The sequence below is a fragment of the Artibeus jamaicensis genome, unplaced genomic scaffold (assembly GCF_021234435.1).
Source record: "Artibeus jamaicensis isolate MK-2021 breed Jamaican fruit bat unplaced genomic scaffold, CSHL_Jam_final contig_3230, whole genome shotgun sequence".
NCBI lineage: Eukaryota > Metazoa > Chordata > Mammalia > Chiroptera > Phyllostomidae > Artibeus > Artibeus jamaicensis.
Genome location: NW_026521764.1, coordinates 5,665,634 through 5,689,485, shown reverse-complemented (window position 1 = coordinate 5,689,485; position 23,852 = coordinate 5,665,634). Strand labels below are relative to the sequence as shown.

Sequence of the window (23,852 nt, the reverse complement as noted above, 5' to 3'; positions counted from 1 at the left end):
AGCTGTAGGGGGGCTGAGTCACCTGGGTGATTTGATGTTTTGCAAAAAAACTGAATGAGATGTGATGCACGAGTGGGTACATTGTCATGATGAAGCTGCTAATCATCAGTTGCCCATAGCTGTGGCCTTCTGAAGCACCCAGATAGTATCTGTGGGGAAATGTTCAAGCTTAATAAAAAATATGATGCAAATTCATTGCCCTACTTGCTCAGTCATTTTGAATGAGATGGTCACACAGTGCACACACTCACTCAATGGGTCTACCACCCATTGAGTACAGTGAAGTTGTCATTGTTCACACATCTGTATTCCAGCCCACCCTCCCTGGCTGCCAGGTTACATCGATGTCATGCAAACCATTCTCATTATGTTAACAATGGCTGGACATTTTCCAGACAGATCTTCTATATTCATACACACACACAAAAAATACATACATGCATACATATAAAACCATAACTATGGGAAGAAATACATCTGAAAGCTTTAAAAACTTATTCGAAGTAGATTTATTGTGATATTTATTTCCTTCTTTATTAAGTTTTCCATTTTCTACAATAAGGCTGTATTTTATATGACTTCCTTAATTAGAAAAGTAGAATTCGTAAGTAGATGCAGACGAGATAAAACACTTTTAGACTCTCGGATACCTGTTTTGCTGCTCATCTGGTGGCGGTCAGCCGGATTCAGTCATCAGGTGTGAGGCGCTTTGGGGAGCACTTCATAAAACCAGCTGTTGCTGTTTCAGCAACAGCACTTGTCACAACAGGGAAGCTTCAAAGCGACATAGCCAAAAGGAGAGTATGACTTAGCAACATCTTGGAGGTCGAGGGGCTTAAGACACAGAGTTAGGCCTGGCTGGTGTGGCTCAGTGGATTGGGCACCTGCCTGGGAACCACAGCATCCCTGGTTCAATTCCCAGTCAGGGCACATGCGTGGGTTGCAGGCCAGGTGCCCAGTAGGGGATCCATGAGAGGCAACCACACATTGATGTTCCTCTCTATCTCTTTCTCCCTCCCTTCCCCCTGTCTAAAAATAAAATAAATAAAATCTTTTTTAAAAGACACAGAGTTAGTTTTTAAGATTTTAGAGAAAGAGGAAGAGAGGGAAGAAGAGAGGGAGAGAAAGATTGCGGATCCATCATCTCTCACATGTGCCCCAATCAGAAACTGGGCCACTACCCTGGCATGTACCCTGAGCAAGAGTCGAGCCAGCAGCCTTTTGCCTCTTGGCTCGTGGGACATCACCCAACCAACTGAGCTATACCAGTCAGGGCTTAAGACACAGTTTTGATGACAGAGTGTAGATTTTCTCTTGGGCAACTGGCTTAGCAAGTGCTGGTTTTTATTCCCTCTTTTCTCTGGCCTTAAGGAAGCTCAGTGGCACTTTTACCACATCTTTTCCAACTCCATGTGACCTAAAGTATATATATGTTTTGGGAGTCACTTTATTTGCTGGCTCATATGTTCTCTTTGACCTGATTATCTTCTTTTTAAAAATTTACTTGGCAATATTTTATTGTAGCTTATGTCTCTATAGAATTTGACTGAAATCGTTTTTGGAAGAGAAGACACGAAAATTAAATAGACTAAACAGAGTCAGAAACACGATGTGTTCATTCAGGGCCTTCTCGAGACTTGTGAGCTTGCTAAGCGGTGCAGCTCGGTGAGCGGAAAGATTCTGTGGGAAGGGGAGGACCCGCTGCACAGGGTTTGCTTTCTTCTCCAAAATTCTTTGGAGCTTCCTCTTGTCTTGGTTTCCCTTACTTGTAAGAGCCATACATACTACCTACCATAAAATTAGTGTATGTAATGAGGTCCACCCATTTTAAAAACATTTCATGAGAACTTAGAATGTATTTCTAGAGCAGTGAGCTATGTTAAATCCTTATATTCTTCCATCTAAAACCTACCTTCTCTGAGTTACTTCTAGATAATTTCTTTTAAGACTTTCTATCAAGATATTTATAGCATTGTTATTCATAAAGGCAAAACTTCTGATACAACATATTTATTCAATTATAAGAAGCCAGGATAGTTTCTTAAATATAATTTTAAAATTATAAATATTAAGATGATGCAGAAATATGAAAAAGAATGTGTGTAATGAAAACAAAAGAAAATGTAAAACAAAATTAGTTTTGATTTGACTGCACAGGAATTTAAATGGCTGAGTTTGAGATAGAGTTACAAGAATATTTTTTGTATATAATGGGTAGAAAAAAATTAAATGATTATTATTAATATCAAATCATTAGTTATTTGAACCTCTAGGTTCAGAACTTTGGGCAGACTTTAACTAATGTAGGTATTTGTCCCCATAAAGGTGTTCAAACCATAAATTCTCCATCAATGGCTCTAATAATCACTTGAGAAGATGTCAAGGTAAATTATCCTTCATGAAAAACTCAGGACAACTTCTCATACAGTTTTAATATCTTTTAGTCTTAATGTGGCTTTTGCAGAAATTAGTTGTTTTTATTTTGTTTTGGTTTTCCAAGAGTTCATTTGCCTTTGCTCCTTATTCTTTTTTTTCTCATTTGTAATTTTAGTCAAAGCATTTCTAATTATTTTATAACTTTCTTGTAAGCACCAAATTTTAATCACCTAAGTCAATTTGGGCGGAAAGAAACACCATCAGGAACTCCCCTCCAGAACAAAGCAGTGATGTTCATTCTTTCAAACAAACAAATTCAAAGTCTACAAAAGCAACAACAACAAAAAACAGCCTACACAGGGGAGAAAAACAAGTAATGAAAATCACATTCTAGGGGTTCAGTGCATGGAGCAGCCTTTTGCTATGCTATCTAACCATCCCTCAGTTGATTTTCAAAAAATAACAGCCTAGTTCATCAAAATATGTATTTCCATTTGCCTTTTTAAATTAAAAATAATAATTAAACAAGAAAACTTGGAAGGGATTCACAATCAATTGCCTGCCTTGTTTGGATGTTGTGTACAGCACGTGATGGTCAGGAAGGCTATTCATAAGCACACATGGTTAGGGGCAGCTGATCTTCAAGGTGTAGCTTTCTTCCACACGGTGTGAAACACCCACAGTTCCAAGTATGAAGGGACACAGACGCCCTCCTTTGAGAATTCCACAGGACAATACAGGTGCCTGAGCTGTTCTTCATAGAGGGACAGGGCTTCCATCAAATTGTCACCGTTCCCCTGTGTAAAATATTTCCCATTCTGTTTCAGCACTTTCATGGAGAGGTCAAGAATCACTCTGAGGAACTCCCATGTGAAATCTTCCAGAGATGTGGAGATTGGAACAGCTTTCAAATCATTAATCACATAATCAAACTCCCTTCCTTTGTTGGCGTACCTCTTCAGTACTGAATACAGTCCTCTACTAGAACCTGATAGCAGTCTCCTTTAAGATTGTCTAAGATGCCACCACACATTTTCTGCATGTATTTCTCACACCCATCAATCACCATTTGGTCTATCTTTACCATAGTGACCATCTTTGGTTTCAGTTTGACTATTTCACATAAAATGCCCCCATCTCTACCTCCCAGAATCAGCATGTCTTTGCCAGTGTAGTCTTCTTTGCCAGTGCCCGTGATGGCCCAGGTATATGTCAAATCACTCTCCGCCAGATTGACATCCCCACTAAGGATGAGAATATTTCCAAACTGCTTCGAGTGCAGAATTTTAATGTTTTGATACGGTGAATCTTCATTATACACCACTTCATCTGCGTTGTATTCAACCAGGCAGCCATCAGCAGTGGGCCAGTACCTGTCAATGGCCCCTCCTCGAACTATGGGCAGTAACTCCTTCACCTGTCCAGTACTGTCCTGACTCAATTCTTTCATTCTTTCTTCTACTTTGCTCAAAAGACTTTCAACCTATTTGCCTTCAGCATCACCATCATAACTCTGAAGGTCCAGCAACACCAACCCATGCAGATAAATTCTTAAATTGGCAAAGCTGCCATTCTTGTTTATGTAGGTCGCTAAATAGCCATGGTCCTGCCAGGTATGCACGGACTCGGTCATTCCCTGATGGAATGACCTGCTGGAAAACAGACTGGAGGCCTTTAAGAATGGTCTTGCCATCATCTTTGGTGCCGAGCATGAAGTCGAGCATGCTGTGCTGTGCCGTGCTGCTGCCATAGTGAGGCGAGGCCCTGGGCCATGCCTGGGGGAGGCGGCCACGGGAAAATGGGGGACAGCACCGTGGGTCAGCCTGCGGCCAGGGGGGACTTGCTGCTTATTCTTTACACCTTATTCTTTAGGGTAATTTTATGTTTGTGGCAAAATAATCATTTCCATCACAACCAAGGAGAGGATTATGACTTCAGGAAAGAAATAATGGCCAAATATATGGTTGATATAAGATGATTTGACTTTGGGTGGCGGGAAGAGAATGCAATATAGAGATCATGTATCATAGAATTGTATAGTTGAAACCTGTATAATCTTATTAACCAAGGTCACTCAAATTAATTTAATTTAAAAATAAAATGGGACCAGATGAATAATGAAAATAATCATGATTGTTATTCTCAACAAGAATGGGAGAACTCTCAGGATGAGAAAGTATGCTATAGGTTTTTCAAAATTGTTGCAGCCTTAAAGAAAACTATTTCAGCTCGGTTCTCCAGGAGATATTGGTTCCTCTAAGAGGCAGCCACAGAGTGTTGTGCATAAAAGAGGTGGGGTGGGTGGAGGGAAGGCTGATAAAATCTTCATGAACGTTAGTAGTCAATACACTGATAGACAAGAGTCTCCACTACTGTGCGTTAGGCAGCAATATACAGGTGTAAATAAGTACACTGCAGGGGCAGAGCTGAACTGCTTTTTCTTTAAATTCAGTTTTTCCTAGAAGAAAAGGAATTCATGGGGGATAGGATAGGGAAAAGCAAGCAAGCCATTTGAAAACTTTGGGGAGTCTTCAAATCTAGCATGTTTAAAGGGAGTAAAGATTAATTTGGTCTGTACTTTTCTCATTAAAAAAATATTCAGGATAAATCAAACATCCAAAATAGTGTTGGAAGAATGTACTTATATCATCTGTATTTTAGAATAAGTATTACATAATAAAATGATTAATAACATGACATGTAGGCATCTCTAAGTGAATAGCACTTCAATGTACAGCAGTTATTTGCCCTTTCGTCGCTGTGCTACACCCGATGACTATGTTGTCAGCTTCCTCAGCCAGCCAGCCACATGCAGTTGGTCAGTGCTGATGTAAGAGTGACCAACAAAAGACCAGGAAATGTTTATTTTTTTCTTGTGGTATAATTTTTAAATGTTGCAATGCACATATCTAAAGTGTGCAATTCAAGGAGTCTAAAATGCGTATGTCTATGTAATCAACACCCAAATCAAGGTGTACATTTCTGTCCCCCAGAAAGTTCCCTTATGCCCCTCACCCCTACTGAGGCAATCACTGCCCAGTCTGTTTTCACCTTACGTGAGTTTTGCCTGTTCAAAAACATTGTATAGCCTGGCTGGTGTAGCTCAGTGGATTGAGCGCGGGCCTGTGAACCAGAGTATCGCAGTTCGATTTCTAGTCAGGGCACATGCCTTGGTTGCAGGCCAGTTCCCAGTAGGAGACACAGGAGAGGCAACCATACATTGATATTTCTCTCTCTCTCTCTCTCTCCTTCCCTTCCCCTCTAAAGATAAATAAAAAAATTTAAAAAACATTGTATAAACAGAATCATACAGTACATATTCTTTTGTGTCTAGCTTCTGTTGCTCACCAAGTTTTTGAGATTCATCTACATGGTTGCATTATCAGTAAATCTTTCCTTTTTACTGCTGAGTAGTATTTCATTGTATAGATAGGATATTTTAATGTATGCATGCTGATTGATCATTTGTGACCACTCTTTATAATATAAATTCTAGATCATAAGACCCCCTGCTTATATGACCTATACTTTTTCTCTCATCTGATTACCAATATTTTACAATTCTAAGCACTAAAATAATGTCAGAACTCTACAATTTGGAATTATAGAAGAAGCTAAATTGAAGGAATTGCTTTAAAGCAGTGAGCTTTATTACTTTTATATTTATACTCAAACTGCTAGCTGCCCTTAGTGCAAAGACAGATTTGTTTCTCAGGATGGCTTTAATGCATCTAGAGACATTTTAATTACCATATCAATTTATTCAGGGCAACCATGGGACAAATTTTGTGGAGTGGGCAAAATTTGATTTGGAAGCCCACCCCTCATGCCCCTTGTCATTGCCCCCTTCTTCCTTCTCAGGCCCCTTCCCTCATGCCCATCCCAGGACCTCTGTCCCAACTCCAGTCTCACATGGCTGTGATCACAGCTGGCTATGACAGATGGAAATAAGTTCTAATAGGTTAATTTTAGGGGTTAGATAATGAGGGCTTTAGGGGTTTCCCTGAAAGAGGGAATTTACATTTAAAGGAAAATTCTTGGAAATTGATGCCCAGAATATGGAACATAATCAATAAGTATTATCTTTATTCCCTTGAAGAACAAAGATTGTGAGACTCTAAAAGTAGAATTAGAGGGTGAGAAAGGTTTTAAGAACCAGAGGCATGCCATAGAATCCATTTGGACTCTGCTGCACTCTACTGACTCTGTCATTGTGGAATTGCCAGTGACCATCTTGCTGTTACATAAAAATAATCATAAGAGTGGGCTAAGATGCAGACAGGGAGCAGCCTGCAAAATCACCTGGACCCTGGGTTCGGGCATCCCTTGAACTTTCTTTATTAAAGCCCCAGTTATATCTATGTGTGGTCCTTCACAAATGGGGATGAACAGCATTTTGAAATGCCAACTTATGCTTCTTCTTTCTCCAATAATCAAGCTATACCCATGCATCCCCCTCCACTCAGGTGGCAAAGAGGTTGTGTGTGTGTGTGTGTGTGTGTGTGTGTGTGTGTGTGACATCAAAGAAGGGTTGCCATTATGGAAATGCAAACAGACATTGATTGACATTCAAAGTAGACTTTTGAAACTAGAGACAATATTGCCAGATAAGAATTGCTTGAGTCTCAATAGCCTGGATTATCAGAATTTGAAAACAAGGTCCATAAGGACTAGAGGCATAGACTTTATCTACAGATTTAGAAAAAATACTTTCCAAAGGAGATATAGACCCTTTAAACTGAGTGAGGAGGAGGAATAAAGCTAGACACTGGTGGGTGTTCCAAAGGAGTCATAAGGTAGAACCCTATGACAAACTTGGGGGTCTGAGAGCAATCAATGGCTGTGTCTCACTCCTTAGTTGGGACTCATAGCAGCAGCAAATCTTGCAGCAACTCCCCACACTAGCATGGTAGAAAATCCACAGTAGACAAAGGACAGACCACCCAGGCAAATAAAACCTTAGCGGGCCTCACTCCCCAGTTCACTCAGAAGAGTGGTTGAAAATCTTTGAGTTACCCCCAAAGTCATGATGGTAATTACCCTGATGCCATGGTAGCCTCTAAGTGCACTACCAGGCAAGCTACTGCAGAGGTACGGGGTGAGAAAGGTACAGAAACCCAATTAATAGCTTCACAATTGGTTGAAGTAATTTAAAACACATAGCAAGAAACAAAGGGAAAGAGATGGAGTAGGTAACATACTTAGGAAAGAGTATAAGCAAGGAGGAAGGACCACACAACCCAAAATCTGGATATGCAATGCTCACAGGCACCCCTCTCCCTGACCCCTCAGCCTTCCATGCTGATGGTGTGGCCATAAGAACCAAAGATGAGATTTGAGCAAAGAGGTCCAAGAGATGAAAGGTGCCAGGGACCAACACAAGCACTTGTTTCATAGGAGACACACAAGGGTGTGCACTCCTGGTCGGAGCTGTTGCTTACCAATTGGCCAGATGAGCAGCTGTGGGTTTTGTCTGGCAGAGAATTTTTGGAGCCAGAATGTGTGTCACCAATGATTGGCTAATTTAAGACCTTGCGAATATTAAATGCTTCACACAGCTCCTGTGTATTAATGTATCATGAAGATTGGGTGCCTCTGGTGCCCCATGTATACTTAGTGCTTCCTGAAAATGAGGTGTTTCTTAGTTCTTCAATTTCTTCCTATCTGTTCTCAGTACACACAGGTCCCTTACTTTATCTACTTACTTTATCTATATTTAACATGCCTCACAAGTTACTAACTTGCTTATCTGTATCTAACACATTTTATGAGTCTACCATCCCATTTCTGTTATATGTAACAGAATTGGATATTCTCAACTATTAAAGCAAATGCACATTCACCTATCACACCCAAATGCACACACACATACTACGAGGTCACAAATAATACAGGTTGACCAGCCAGCCAGAAGATACAGTAGCTGTGAGACCAATGATCAAAGACCAGAGACCAAATAAGCACTCAGAAATTTAGAAAATGACAGCTGGAGGTTGAGAATAAGAGACTTTCAAGGAACCTTGTAAAACTTAGGTGCGACTGGGGGCATAAAGAAGGGGTGTGGGTCCCCTGAACTGACTGAGAAGTCCTTGCTTTGACAGAATTTGCTAAGCATTGATTATGTTTTCTACCTCTGAAAAGAATGGGGGCTCAGGGTCTGTGCTGTCCAAGGGCATATGTCCACAACATTTGACAGTGCCAATATGGGACATTTCCATCACCTCAGAAAGTTCTCTGAGACTGCATTGCTCTAGATATAAAATAATGAATTATAGAATAATGAATAAAGTATATCCTTGGAATACCTGAGCTTATAGGTTGATACTGTTAGTTGTTGTACATTGATTACTGGAGTATTACCAACAGTACTCTTTTTTGTTGGTTAGTTGATTTTTAGCAGATAGAAATACTCCTGTTCAGCCACTTACTCTCAATATTCTCAGTATTCAGTTGCCTCTGTTTTCAAGATGACTAGCTGCAGGAAAAGGATCTATCTAGTACAGAGTGAAACCAATCCCTAATAAAGGAAAGACAACCATGGGATGATTTGCTAGATAAGGTCATACCTGGGGTGGGGGATATAAGGGCTTTGTGTTTTTTTTCTGGGTGAGATGGAAGCCATTGAAGAGTTTAAGCCAGAGAGTAACATGATCCAGTGTATGTTTTAAGAAGCTCACTCTGGCTGTTAGGTGGAGAATTGGAAAGGTACAGGGATGGACACAGGGGAGCCATTTATTGCAATAGCTTGGACTGAAAGGCTGGCTGTCTGACCCAGACTGGAAATAGAGATGCTATGAAGTGGTCTTCTGAATATATCCAATGGGAGAGCTTCCATATTATTGATGGATTATAACTGGGGTATGAGAGGAAGAAGGGAACAGGGATAAGTCCATGTGCTTTGGTGTTGGCAAAAGGAAGAAGGCTGTTTCCATTTACTGAGTTGGGAAAGACTGCAAAAGGATAAGGATTAACAGGGGCAATGTTTTGGAATGGGTCAAATTTGAAATCTCTATTCAACACCCAACTGGAGACACTGAATAGGCAGCTGGGAGAACAAGTCAGGAGTTCATAGAAACAAGGGCTGGGACTTCTGGTCAAGATGGAGGCATAGGTATATATGCTTCACCTCCTCATGCAACCACAAAAAGAATGACTAAATCTCAAAACAAATAAGACACAGAATTGTCAGAAAATTGAACTGTATGGAAGTCTAACAACCAAGGATTTAAGGAAACCACATTAATTTAGATGGGTAGGATAGGCAGATTCGTAGAGATGAGTTGGAGAGAAGAAGAGATATGTGGGAAGCCTCACATTCATGTGTGGTGCATTGAGTGATCCCAGCCCCAGGTAAGACTGCACAGCCCAGGGTTTCAGTGCCAGGAAGATAAATCCCCATAACTTCTGACTGTAAATACCAGTGGGTGTTGGGGCAATGGAAGAAACTGCCAGATTTTCAGGAAACTCTGTTTAAAGGGCCCAGATGGTCTTAGAATATGCACAAACCCACCAACTCTGGGATTCAGAACCAGGGCAACAGCTAGAACAGCACCAGTCACATACAGGGAGTAAGCAAAGTACCTGGAAATGGGGCAAGTGTTGGGCAAACCCCCAGAAGCCAGGCAGCAGCACTGTCCCTTCTCTGAGTCCTCTCCATACATAGAGCCATGAAGCAGTGAGGCAGGTTGCCCAACCCTGGTGATTCCCTACGGATCCACCCCGCACAATTTACAGGTGCCTTTTCTACATTAGGCCACACTACTAAGACAAGGAGACAAAGCACCTCTACCTAATACACAGAAACAAACATGGGGAGGCTGCCAAATTGAGGAGACAAAGAAATGTGGCCCAAATGAAAGAACAGAGCAAAACCTCAGAAAAAGAACTAAACAAAACAGAGATAACCTGTCAGATGCAGAGTTAAAAACAGTGGTGATCAGGATACTCAAAGAACTCACTGAGAACAGCAACAGCAAAAAGGAAGAAATGAAGCTTACATTAAGTAAAATAAAGAAAACTCTTCAGGGAACAACAGTGAAGGGGAGGAAATCGGGATTCAAATAAGCAATTTGGAACTTAAGGAAGAAATAAGCATTCAACCAGAACAACAAGAAAAAAGAATTTTAAAAAATGTAGTTAGCACAAGAAGCCTCTTGTATATCTCCAAATGTGCCAACATCTGAATCATAGGGATGCCAGAAAGGAGAAGAGGAAAAGCAAGAAATTGAAAACTTATTAGAAAAAATAATAAAAGAAAAATTTCTTAATTTGGCAAAGAAAATAAACATACAAGTCTAGGAAGCACTTGTCCCAGACAAGTTGGACTCAAAGAGAACCACACCAAGACACATAATAATTAAAATGCCAACGGTTAAAGATAAAGAGAGATTCTTAAAAGCAACAAGAGAAAAGCAGAATGTTACCTACAAAGAAGCACCTGTAAGACTATCATCTGACTTCTCAAAAGAAACTTTCCAGGCAAGAAGGGACTGGCAAGCAATATTCAAAGTGATGGAAAGCAAGGAACTACATCCTAGATTACTCTACCCAGCAAAGCTATCCTTTAGAATGGAAGGGCAGATAAAGTGCTTCCCAAACAAAGTAAAGCTAAAGAAGGTCATCATCACCAAGCCATTATTACATGAAATCTTAGAGAGACTTATTTAAGAAAAAGAAGAATATCAAAGCTATGAACATAAAAAAGGCAACAAATTCACAACTATTGAGTAAAAAAAACTAAACAAACATCCAGAACAGGAACAGAGTCATAGGTATAGAAATCATTTGGAAGAAGGGGAAAAGAAGAAAATAGGGGAAAAGGTGCAGGTATTAAAAAGCAAAATAGACAAGGGGATTTTAAGAATAGTATAGGAAATAGAGAACCAAAGAACTTACATGCATGACCATGGACATGAAATAAGTGGGCAGGGGGTGGGAGTGATTGCTGGAGGGAAGGAGGATACCCAACTGAGGGGGGAGAAAGGGAAAAATTGGAACAAATTTATAACATAATCAGTAAAATATATTTTAAAAAAAGAAACAAGAGATGGAAATATAAAGTGGGATGCTGTGAAACATCATTTAGATATTATAGATACCATTTAAAGGCATGAGACTTGGATAAAATCATTTAGGGAATGACTAGGTGAGTGAAGGTCTGAGGACTGATCTCTGAAAGCACCAGTGTTTAAAGATGTGACCACAAAAAAAAAACTGAAAAGAAGCAATTAGGAAAGTCAAGATATTGGGGTCCTGGAAACCAAGTGAAGATAGTAAATAGGTGAATGATCATCTGAATTTGAGAGGTTACATAAGGTGTGCACCAAGAATTGACCATTGATTCTAGAAACACAAAGGTCACTGAAGTTTTAAAAAGATATGTTTTTGGAAAATGATGGAGCTGACAGCCAGTTTAAAAGGTGTCCCAGGCTTCCTGGGATGTCTGGTCAAATAAGAACCCATGGAATTGAGTGCATTGAAGGCCCAATAAGATGTTATTGATTTGGATGGACCAAGTGAAATAAATCTACTCAGAGAAATGTTTCACACCTGGGAGACAAGAGCAACACAAATTTAGACAAGAAAAATAACTAGAAAATCAAGAATCTTGAGGTATTAAGTCACATCAAAAAGATAACAGTTATTGCAGCTTTGGAAACACCCGAGATTATGTGTGTTACCATTAGGTGATTGTCTCCTCATGTTAAATTTAAATCTCTGGCATTTCCTCTTAAAACTCTTGCTTTTTCATATTTAGTCATAAACTGTAGCTGATTCCTTAAGAGGGATCAGATTAGTGAGATTAGTAGAGGGTGTAATCTACTGTATTAGAAGATTATTGGTTAAAAAAACCCTTTAATTTTTAAGCACAGAAGGGTGTATAATTAAAAGATCCACCCTCCCACCTCATTAGATAAAATTTCTTCTAACCATTTCTCGATTTAGCTCTTCTTTACATAAGTTTATGGTCCTTTTCAAAAATTTAGTTGTCAAATTAAGAAATTATCATTCAAAAAATTCAAGATCATTCAAGAGATTGTCAAGAAGAATAAATAGATCATTTATTTTCAGTACTCATTTCCTCCCCTCTTCTACAATGTTGGTGACTATTCCTTTAGGTTTGTTTGTTTTTTTAATAGGGTGCTTCCATTATCTATTTAAATATATTTTCAAGCTTTTTTTTTCCCACCAACTTTAATCATTACCTCCTAACTCACTAGTGTAATAGATAAGTATATTAAGACCCTTTTAGAAGCACTTCCAGATACATCTGGTAAAAAATAATTTTAAGAGCAGGATTGTTTGAGGTAGGAGAGAGAGTTGCTTTTACTTACTTCTCCTCTTGGATCAATCCCCGCCCATCTCTTTGTCACCTTTTCTATTTCCCTACTTAAAGCCACCTATGCTCACCACAATTTCTGACCTGGATTATTGAAAGAGCATCCTAAATGATATCTCCCAATCTATTATTTTTCCCTAATCCCGTGGCTCTCAAATTTTAGCATTCATCAGAATCACCTAGAAGACTTGTTCAAACACAGGTAGCTGGGCCTCACCTCCAGGGTTTCTGGTTCAGCCAATGTGGAAGACAGCCTGCCTGAAGATGTGTATTTCTTCTTCTTTTTTTAAAGATTTTATTTATTTATCTTTAGAGGGGAAGGGAAGGAGAGTGAGAAAAATATCAATGTATGGTTGCCTCTTGTGCTTCCCCTGCTGGGAACTGGCCCAAAACCCAAGCATGGGCCCTGACTGGGAATCGAACCATGATGCTTTGGTTTGCAGGCCCCCGCTCAATCCACTGAGCTCCACCAGCCAGGGCTGAAGATGTGTATTTGTAACAAGCCCCAGATGATACTGCTGGTCCAGAACCACACTGAGAACCACAGCCACACTAATGGCAAACTTCTAAGTCCTGACATACAGGATCCTTCATAATCTGACACAAAGTATGTCTTTAAAAAATGCATCTTTATTGAGATATAATAAACATACCATACTGTTTACACATTGAAGTGCACAATTCAGTCATTTTAGTGTATTCACGGGGTTGTGGGTGTACCACCACAATCAGTTTTAGAATTGTGAAAGAAACTCCAAACCCCTTAGCCACTACCCCAACGTCCCCTCTCTAGCCCTAAGCAACCATCTATTGTCTGCCTCTATAGGTTGGCCCATTCTAAACATTTCACATAAATGGAATCGTACAATGTGTGGTTTAAGGGGACTACATTTTTTCACCCTGAAGCTGCCTTTAGGGATAAACTCAAAAAGAGTCTTTGATTCTCCTGTCTTTCTTGTCCAGAAGATTCAAATAGAAAGACCCGCTCCTGGAAGGGAATCTAGGATGTTACCCTAGCCTAATTAATTAAGTATAGTAAATGGGAATGTTACCAAACCAGAAGTCCGGCAGGGGGGGCAATACTTGGCCCATTTAGGGATGCCAAAAACTGCTACAGAACAACAGGGGCCCCTCCCAAGGACGAAATACTAATATCTACTGGGCTCTTCTGTCCGCCACCAACTGGAATGCCAGAGATTTGTGAAAAGGAAACGAAATGTTTATTTAATGCTATTAAGACCTAATGCCTCCATTAAAATATCAAAGTCATTTAGGGTATACACCTACACAGCTCTCTCTTCTCCCACCGTCCCAACTCTAGGTACCTTAAATCAGGAAAAGAGCACAGGTCTGTTTTTTCAGGCCACTGGTATTATCAGTTGTGTCGCCGTGCAGGCAGGATCTCCAGTTAATCCAAAGTCATGTGGCACCTTCTCATAACTTACTGGCAGGAGTTCTTTGTACCCATTTTTTCAGTCAAAGTCTCTCCTGCTTCCCAGGCCACGTGGCCAAAGGAAGCATCCCAAGGCCGCGTGGGCCTCTTCTACCAGAGCTGCAGGGGTCAGCACTCAGCACTTTAACCAAAAGCATGTGGCTTTCTTCTTCATCTGGCTGCAGGGATCTCCATTCTGGACAAGCTGCATGGTTTTCCCTTTTACCTGGGAAAGAGGGGGTCTGCACTCCGCCCAAAACCTCATGATTCTCTCTCCTCTTCACCTCGGCAAGAGGGGGTCTTAACTCTGCTGAAACCGTGTAGCTCTCCCTAATGGCTGCAGGGGTCTGCACTCTGGCCAAAACCGCATGGTTCTCTTTTCAATGGCTGCCGAGTCTGGGTTTAAATCTCTGCACCCATCCTTCTTTGCAGCCCCATTTCTGACTCCTCCTACAATCAGTTACACCGGCCAGGACTCTCATACCCTCCCAGCTTTACTGGGATGTCATCGTTAGTCTGGGCAGGTATGGCCCCATGGCGTGGAGCCAATCAACTCCAAGCTCTCACACAGGCACTGTAACTCAGGGGACCAGCCCCCCAGTTACATCCTGGGTAGAAGCCACTCCCTTCTCCCTGGCTCAAAACTTGGCCACAGCTATTTAACATATCTATGAAACCAGTTAAAGGTTATAGATATGTTAAATGGCCATTCCAGAGGTTAGCTGCAAAACTGTTGCTATGCAAAACAGCTCTCAATGGCCCTGACTCCATTTGCCCTTTCCCCCAACTGATACCTGGGGGTGGTGGTGAGGACATCATAATATTTCCTGGACACCCTGAGCTCTGGACCCCATCCCAAATCCTTCTGGGGGCGCCCTCCTGGCTGCACCCTGTTACAGGAAGGCTTTAGGCAGGGACCTGTAATCTAGATATCCCCTGCATCCCATCGTCCCTGAGTGGCCAAGTAAGGACCTGCTGACCACATGTGTTCCACTCCTTCTCTACTACCTGTAATTCTCCATTCTCATTTCTGAAATCTACCACTCTGCTCTCTCTCTCTCTCTCTCTTTCTCTCCATTGTCCAATATACACCAAAGGTTGCCTCACTATCTTTGGAATTTTTATGAGTGTAAATTCCCCATGCACGTGTATTAACTTTTGGATTTTCTCTTGTTACTCTGTCTCTTGTTAATTTGATTATTAGCCCAGCTATAAGAACTTAGAAGGTGGGAGAAAAAGTATTAATTTCTTTTCTTTAGCCCCTACATGGTCTTTTGTGTCTGACTTCTTTCACTTAGCAAAACATTTTCAAAGTTCATCCAGGTTGTAACCTGACCCAATATTTCATTCTTTTTTACTGCTGCATAATATTCAATTGTATAAATACACCACATTTTGTTTATCCATTCTCTACTTGTTGGACATTTAGGTTGTTTCTACTTTGGATCTACTACAAATAATGCTTCTCTGAACATTTATGTACAAATATTTGTGTGAACATGTGTTTTCATTTCTCTTGGGCAATTTCTAAGAGTAGAATTGCTGGGTCATATTGTAGTTTTATGCTTAACTTTTTGAGGAAGTGCCAGCAACAAAAACAGAACTGTTTCCCAAAGCAGCTGCACTGTGTTACCCTTCCCAAAGCAGCAGTCTGGGTTACAGAACCCCACCAATGCTGTTCTGGAGCAGCTGTGGGGTTCAATCACCCACCATCAAGCAGCATGACTCCCAGTGCAAAAGTCTGGTAAATAAGGAAAGGGGTTATTTATTTAAAGGTTATACAGATTTAGAATAAAGGTAGATTTGGACCCTTAAGTCCTACTCCTTTTAAAACACCCAAAAACACATAGTCCTCCCTCCCTTTGCCAAACCAGGCCAATTTCAGAATATGCCACTCAGAAGTACCATCTTTCAGAAATGCAGAAGTCTGCGGCTCAGCCTTTCGAGTCACAGTTCAGTTCAGCTCCAGGCATCTCCCCAGGATCCATGCTTGGTTAGGCAGGTCTCTGCACAGCTCCATCAGCTCTGCTACTGTCTTCTCCAGCCAGTTTTCCCAGCAGGTCTCTTCTTTCTTGCTCTAGCTCTTACTCAGAACCATGTGGCATCTCATTATGCACCAGACCTCATGGTGGGTCAGAGCCCCTTATCTACATCCTTTCAAACTGTGTAACTGCTTCTTCCTTCTCTTTCTGCCTGCCCTTATTTTAAATGCTCAGCCCGAAACTTCCTGTGTCACTTCATATCCAGCCCCTCCGATGACATGCTACTTTTGCCAGTTCCCCTGTATCTTTTACCTTCTTTTGGCTGCCATCTTTAGTTAGGGCAAGAGTTCTCAGAGATGTGAGGGCATCCAGCTCCTGCCTTTAATGCTCTGGCAGGCTATGTCTGGAGTCCCTGAATGTTCCCAAAGTCATGTCTGCCTGTGCGGGAGGAGGGTGCAACACAGATTTTAACATGCCATTGTTTTGCCAAGTATCTTAAAAGCGATCCCCCACTTTCCCCTCCCCCACCCCACATTTGTGGGGGTTTTCTTCCTATTTTCTCCCCACTCTATTCCCCATTACATGAGGGTTTCCGCGCCTCCATGTCCTCATCAACATCCATCTTTCTGACAATAACAGTTCTAGTGGGTGGTAGGTAATATCTCATTACAATATTGACTTGCATTTCCCTAACATTAATATATTGAGCGTTTCTAATTTGCTTATTGGTCATTCATATAACTTCCTTGGAGAAATGTGTATTTAGATCCTTTGCCCAACTTTTAATTTAATTCTTTATCTTTTTACTAGTGAGTTATAAGTGTTCTATATACATTTTGGATGCTACTCCATTATTAGGTATATTATTTGTAACACTTTTTCCCCATTCTCCAGAAACCACTTTCTTTTTTTTTAAGTGTTGTTTAAGTACCATTGTCTCCATTTTTACAGCCCCCTTCCCCACCCATTCCCACCTCCCACCCCCCAAACCCACCCGCTTTGGCTTTGTCCATGTGTCCTTCATGTTACCAAGCAGAGGTCCGAGGGGGGCAATATTTGGCCCACCCAGGGATACAAAAAAAAAAACTGTTACAGAACAGATACACCGGGGCCCTGGACTCCAGAGGATGGTATACTAATACGGTCCGGACCACCTACTGGGCCAATCGGCAGTTGCCAATTGGAAAGACATCTCTCAATGCCAGAGATTTGTGAAATGGAAACAAAATGCTTATTTAATGTTATTCAGACCTAAAGCCTTCATTAAAATATCAAAGTCCTTTAGGGCATATACCTACACACACACACACACACACACACCTGCTCCCTTCTCCCCCTGTCCTAACTCCGGGTACCATAAATCAGGAAAAGAGCACATGTCTGTGTTTCAGGCCGCTGGTACTGTCAGCTGTGTCGCTGTCCAGGCAGGATCTCCAATTAATCCAAAGTCATGCGGCACCTTCTTCACGGTGCACTGGCAAGAGTTCTTTGTACCCATTTTTCCAGTCAAAGTCTCTCCTGCTTTCCAGGCCACGTGGCCAAAGGGGGCACCCCAAAGCCACGTGGGCCTCTTCTACCAAAGCTGCAGGGGTCCTCACTCCACCAAAAGCGGGTGTCTTCACCTGGCTGCAGGGATCTCCATTCTGGCAAAGCTGCATGGCTCTCTCTCTCACCTGGGCAAGAGGGGATCCTAACTCTGCCCCAAACCACATGGCTCTCCCCCATGGCTGCCGTGTCTGGGTTTAAATGCCTGCACTAATCTTCCTCTGTTTCCCCTATTTCTGACTCCTCCCACCATCAGTTAAACCTGACGGTATTTCTGTATTATTACAAGTTTATCGGGCTGCCTTCGTGAGTCTGGGTAGGTATGGCCCCATGTCATGGAGCCAATCCTCTCCGAGCTCCCACACAGGCACTGTAACTCGGGGGACCTGCCCCCAGTTACATCTTGGGGAGAAGTGACTTCATCCCCCTGGCTCCAAGCCTGGCCACAGCCATTTAACATATCCAAGTGACCGCCAAAGGCTATGGATATGTTAAATGACCATGCCATGGAGTAGCTGCAATGCTGTGGCTGTACAAACAGCCCTGCATGTTCCTGCTCCATGTGTCCCTTCCCCCAACTCACACCTGTGGTGGAAGGAGTGAGAACATCTTATATGTCTCTCCAATAATTCCTATATACCTTGAGTTCTGGACACCATTCCAAATTTTTGGGGGGCCACCCCCTTCTTGGCTGCACCCTGTATCATTCATACATGTTCCTTGATGGCACCCCCAGAAACCACTTTCTTAATGATATCCTTTAATGCCCCATTTTTTAATTTTGGTGATGTCTAGTTTAAATTGTATCTTATTGGTTTTGTATTCCTAGCATTTAACACAATGCATGGCATACAATAGGCATCGATCTGTATTCACCGAGTGAATGAAAAAATCCAATCAAGTAAATTAACAGCCTATAACTAAGATTCTACTGTATAATAAAGAAGCATACATATATGGGATAGGCAAAAGGAAGTTTACAGTTATGAATATGCGAAATGCAATTTATGGTAAATTGTTATTTATTAACTATTGTTATTTATTTGTATTATGACTGTATTAGAGCAAAGACTGCTAGTTATCTCCTGCTCTCCAGGTTGTACTTCTTCGTGACAGAAGACAGTATGACTGGGTGGTAAGGACATGTGCCCAGGTCCTGTCTTACCACCTCTGTGAAGCACGAGAACTCTTCTGGCCCCCAAAGCTCTTTGAGCTAATTACTGAAAATTGCTGTGAGACCCTTTACAAAATGTAATATCCCTACAACAATTCTATTAGGTGCCTCGGGAGAGAAAGAACATTCTCTCTCCCTGACTATTTTACATTTTAAAAGGTTTGACTGCAGTTCCATGCAATCTGCCCACCCCACGCCTGCCCTGGAAATTCCCTCCTCAAGTCTGTGAATAAGCAGGAAACAAGTACCAGCATCTCTGACTTTAGATAATCATGTGGAAAAACCGACTCGACCCTCCAGTCCTGTATATCAATTAACAGCATCACTTTTGATCCACAAAATATTTTCAAGAAGCACATTTTGCAGAGGAGGTAAATTCTGCAATTTTGAGCCAAAAGCATGAGACAATGGAGAAGGGAAAGAAGATGGCAACCCTCTCCCTGGAAGGGCATTTTCTGTTCTAGAAACGACCTCATTTCCCTGCAAGGGAGGACCAGCGTGCTTGTTCACAATGGCCCCCACACAGGTAGCAGAGAGTTCTTGGCACAACAACTCACCAATCCTGCCCTTCATCTGCTTTCATAAGTTCCTGGCCTTCTGTCAATCTTCATTACTTGATTGCTAAAGGAATGAAGTACTGACACATGCTGTAACATGGAAGATCCCTGAGAGCATTACACTGAGTGAAAGAAATCAGGTACAAAAGGCCACATATTACACGGTTCCATTTATTTGGCATATCTAGAATAGGCAAACCTACAAAAATAGAAAGTGGACTTGTGGTGGCCTAGGGCCGGGGTCGGCAGGCGGAGGGGCAAGGGCGTGATAGTTAAAGGATATGAGGTAACGCAAGTGTTCTGAGATTGAGCCTGGTGCTAGCTGCACAGCTCTGAATACCCAAAAACAATTGAATTGTACACTTTAGCTGAGTGAATTGTATGATATGTAAACTAAATTTCATTAAAGCTGTTACAAACCAGAAAAAACCAAACCCAATAACAACAACAAAAAAGTTTCATGGTTAGTTTTAAATCACATTACACTTTATGTAAAAATTTACATAATTGTTATTGCAACTCCATTCCAGAAAATACACTCTGTGGGGTAGCTGAGCAAGTGAATGTATTTCATCCATGTATGCAGTTCAGTTTCCCAGTGGGACTTCCACAGGACTCTAAGGTTTTCAGCTGTAAATAGGAGTTATAACAACGATTTTTCAAAAGATTCCACAGTGAAAGAAATTTGGAAATGACAGAGTTAACTTTAAACAGGATCTTTACTGTCAAAGTGGTCAATTTTAACAGGCAGGCATGCATCGTGAATCTCCAAGAGGGGCATGAGAGCATGCATGGTTTACCCCGCTGGTTTAATCTTGAAACCTTTCCTCACAGAGCATGGTGCAGAATCAGCCTTCCATGACACTGTGCTGGTAAATGCTAGTGTGAGTCTCTAATCTCAACAGGAAGCCCTGGCAACCAATGTCATCAGGCAAAAATGTATATAGGCCTTCACGCAGTTGAAATATTTTCAATTACACGTCTGCATCAGCTTTTAAAACAATCGCCAACACTGTTTGGGCTTTCTAAATTCCTTTCATTCCCTATTTAATATTTATAAACATAATGAGTGTGGTTTAGAGTAAAAATTCATTTCTTTACTAAATAAGTAATTCTCTGGTCTAACGCCACTTGCTCCTGTGAAATGGAGTGTGTATTGTTTTTCTCCTGAAATAGAAAGGCACTCTGAAAACATATAAAAACCCTCCGTAATCCTTCTGTCCCTGACCCGCAGATCAAACCCTTCTCTCAGGAGTCCACTGACTGCATTTCTCGGCAGAGATGGATTGGCAGGCTGAAGGGGACAGGTTTCAGATTACTCAGAGTCTGTGAATTTCACAAACCGTGCTCCGGATACTCTCATAATAATTAAAGCTAACTATTCAATTAATCAATTAACGCACATGTGAAACTGGTGAGCACATGGGTGGCAGCTTTCCTTTGTACTCCGCCGTCCCCCACTTACAGCAGGACAGAAAATGCAGCGACCCACGTGGCACCCATTGGTGGAGTTCCACTAGAGATAGCATTTCGAGGAAAGGGATGGAGACTACCGTTCACTGGGCATAATAACTGGATAGACGGAAACGTGAAGAAAGAATACCATAGGTCGAAGAAGGCACAAAGTCCAGAAAACGGTGAGTGTGGCTTCTGTCAGTCGCTCCCTTTGGCAATGGACCGCAGGCAGCATTTGCGTAGCGCCCCCCAGTGTACAAAGCCCTGCCGTGCGCAATGTCTTACTTGACCTTCGAATGGACCATGAGACGTGGGTCCTGTTCCCCTGGGGAAATGGGGAATAGAGAAATGAAAAAGCTGGCCCAATACTCTCCGACAGAATAGCACCAACTCCCAGGTGTCTGGATTCAAAATCTCAGCCCTTTCCACCTCTACTCAACTAGGATAAGAAGTTAGGAAGGCAGGCAGGGAGAGGCTGAGAGAGTCCTTGAACAGAAAAGTTTATATAAACTTCACCCTGCAGGCAGCACAGTTGTTGTTTGTTATCTTAACCAAATGCCTACGGATCTAATATGCTGAGGCAAATAGCCATTTCTGATGTTCCTAAAAAAAGTTCCTGAGTGTGTGTAACCCTCGAATGAGTTCAAATAATCACAATAAGCATCAAATATTTTACTTGTTTTTACTTGGTTCTACAAGTGTTCACAGTGCAGTTAGGCCAGGATCTTTTTACAAGAGCTCGATATTAGTCCTTCACAAAGGATACAAATAATAGTTTGTCTGTTTTGTTATACTTTATTCAGTATAAATAAATCTTTACACTGAACCAGAGAGTAAAATGACAGAAAGTTCTAAGTTCAATTTGATGTACTTATTTGCTAATGTATTTAACACACATGAGTTGAGCACCTACTGTGTGTTAGGTAGCATGCCACGAGTTGGGTATCCAATTAATATGTCCTGATCTTTATAGAACTCACAACTTGCTATAGCAAAGCATCCACATAAATATAGTGCAGTGTGATAGGAGAAAGTTCAGAGGGACTTGGGAGCATTCGACCTAGGCCCGGGGTGGAAAGGTCTTCCAGGGATGGTGGCGTTCAGAGTAAAGGACTGGTGGGGCACAGTGCTGTCAGGACGGGACTCAGGGATTGACTTTGAATTTGACTCACCAGGGAATGTTTAAAACTCTAGTAGTCGCCCCTTATCCACAGAGGATACATTCCAAGACACCCCCCACCACGCAGTGGATGCCTGAAAGTGGGGACAGCACTGAACCTTGTGTATTTGTTCCTATACACCCATACCTATGATCAAGTTGAATTTATACATCAGGCACAGTAAGAAATTGAAAAGGATAACTCATAATAAAATAGAACAACTGTGACAACGTATGATAATAAAAGTTATGGGAAGTGGCATTATTAAGTAAAATGAGGGTTACTTAAGCACAAGCAGTGCCTTAGTGGGATGGTCAATTTGATAGCCAGGACGACTGCTTAGTGACTCGTGGCGGGGAGCACGTGCAGCATGAATAGCGACACAGGACAAAGGGACGATTCAGATCCCAAGCCGGACCAGTCGGGACGGCGGGAGATTCCATTATGCTACTCAGAACGGCCCACAATTTAAAATTCATTAATTATTTCTGGAGTTTTCTATTTGATATCTTCGGACCGATGTGGACTGTGGGTACCTGAAACCTCAGAAAGGGAAACCGTGCCCAAGGGGGTTCCTGCACTGTTCCCCGGGCCCCACCCCAGGCTGACTGGATCTGAATCTCTGAGTGAGGGCTAGACAATTATTTTATAAACCTCCCCAACTGATTCTAAAGTATTGGCTGAGTTTGTAAATTGCTGACCTAAATAGTTACTAAAAGGCTCTCTGAGTGGGACCTAAGTGAGCTGAAGGGAACCAAAACTTTGTCACCCTGAAGTTGCCATTTTGGGGTGTTGTTTTAAGCTATTTAAGAAAATAGACTTAGAAAGAACTTGTAATCCTCTCCCTTTCCTGCCCAAGAGATCCAGACAGAAAAAAATCTGCTTTAGAAAAGAAATTTTAGGATGTTCACCTCAGCCTAATTTGAATTAAGTATGGTAAACAGAGGGCTTCAGTAGGGGTCTGTTAGCATAAAAGAAGTACCTGCTGTGTCCCATTGTCTCTGGGCAACTGGGGGAGGATTTACCTGCCTTGCGTGTTCCATGCTTCCTCAGCACCTGTAGTTCTTCGTTCTCACTTCCGAAATCGAATACCTCTCTCTTCCCACTTTCCCCTTTTCCAAAACTGTTGTATATGCCCAATGTTGCCTCCCTGTCGTTGGAATTTTCAAACTTATGTGAATTCCCCATGGATGTGTGTAAAAACTTTGATTCTCTCCTGTTAATCTGTCTCTGTTACCTTGATTAATAGCCCAGCTAGAAGAACTTATAAGGTGGGAGGGAAAAAAGTATTTTTTTAAATTGCCCACAGAACCATCTCTAACTTCAGACTTAAGTCCATATAAATTTGGAAGTAAATAATTTTTAAATGATTTTCGTAGTTGCTGTAGTGTGAACTTAATTATCCTGGATTTCAAAAATATTTATGGCTACATGTCTCTCTCTTTTTTAAAGATTTTATTTATTTTTTTAGAGAGGGGGAGGGAGGGAGAAGGAGAGGGAGAGAAACATTGATGTGCAAGAGATACACTGATCCCTTGCCTTTCGAACACCCCCAACTTGGGACCTGGGCCACAACCCAGGTATGTGCCCTGACCAGGAACCACACTGGTGACCTTTTGGTTCACAGGCCAGCACTCAACCCACTGAGCCAAACCAGCCAGGGCTAAATCTCTTTCACACACACAAAAACCCCCACGATGAATCTGAATATCACCAGCTTTTTTTTTAAGCAGTTAAGAGAAAAAACGCCTTGTGGTGATTATTCCTGTGTTTACTATTATTTTTTATTCTCCTCTCATGGGCAGTGGGGAAGATTATTCTTTCTTGACCCT

At 41.6% G+C, this 23,852-nt stretch overlaps 1 protein-coding gene across 1 annotated transcript in view; it reads right to left on the bottom strand.

The window, feature by feature from the left end:
• Nucleotides 1-3,017: 3,017 nt before the first annotated feature.
• Nucleotides 3,018-23,852, bottom strand: part of LOC119035283 (spermine synthase-like) — a 28,391-nt gene continuing 7,556 nt past the window's right edge. Inside the window, 4 exon segments of the mRNA XM_053663635.1 lie at nt 3,018-3,343; nt 3,346-3,785; nt 3,942-4,024; nt 4,026-4,151. Coding sequence (XP_053519610.1) covers nt 3,018-3,343; nt 3,346-3,785; nt 3,942-4,024; nt 4,026-4,151 — 975 coding nt within the window.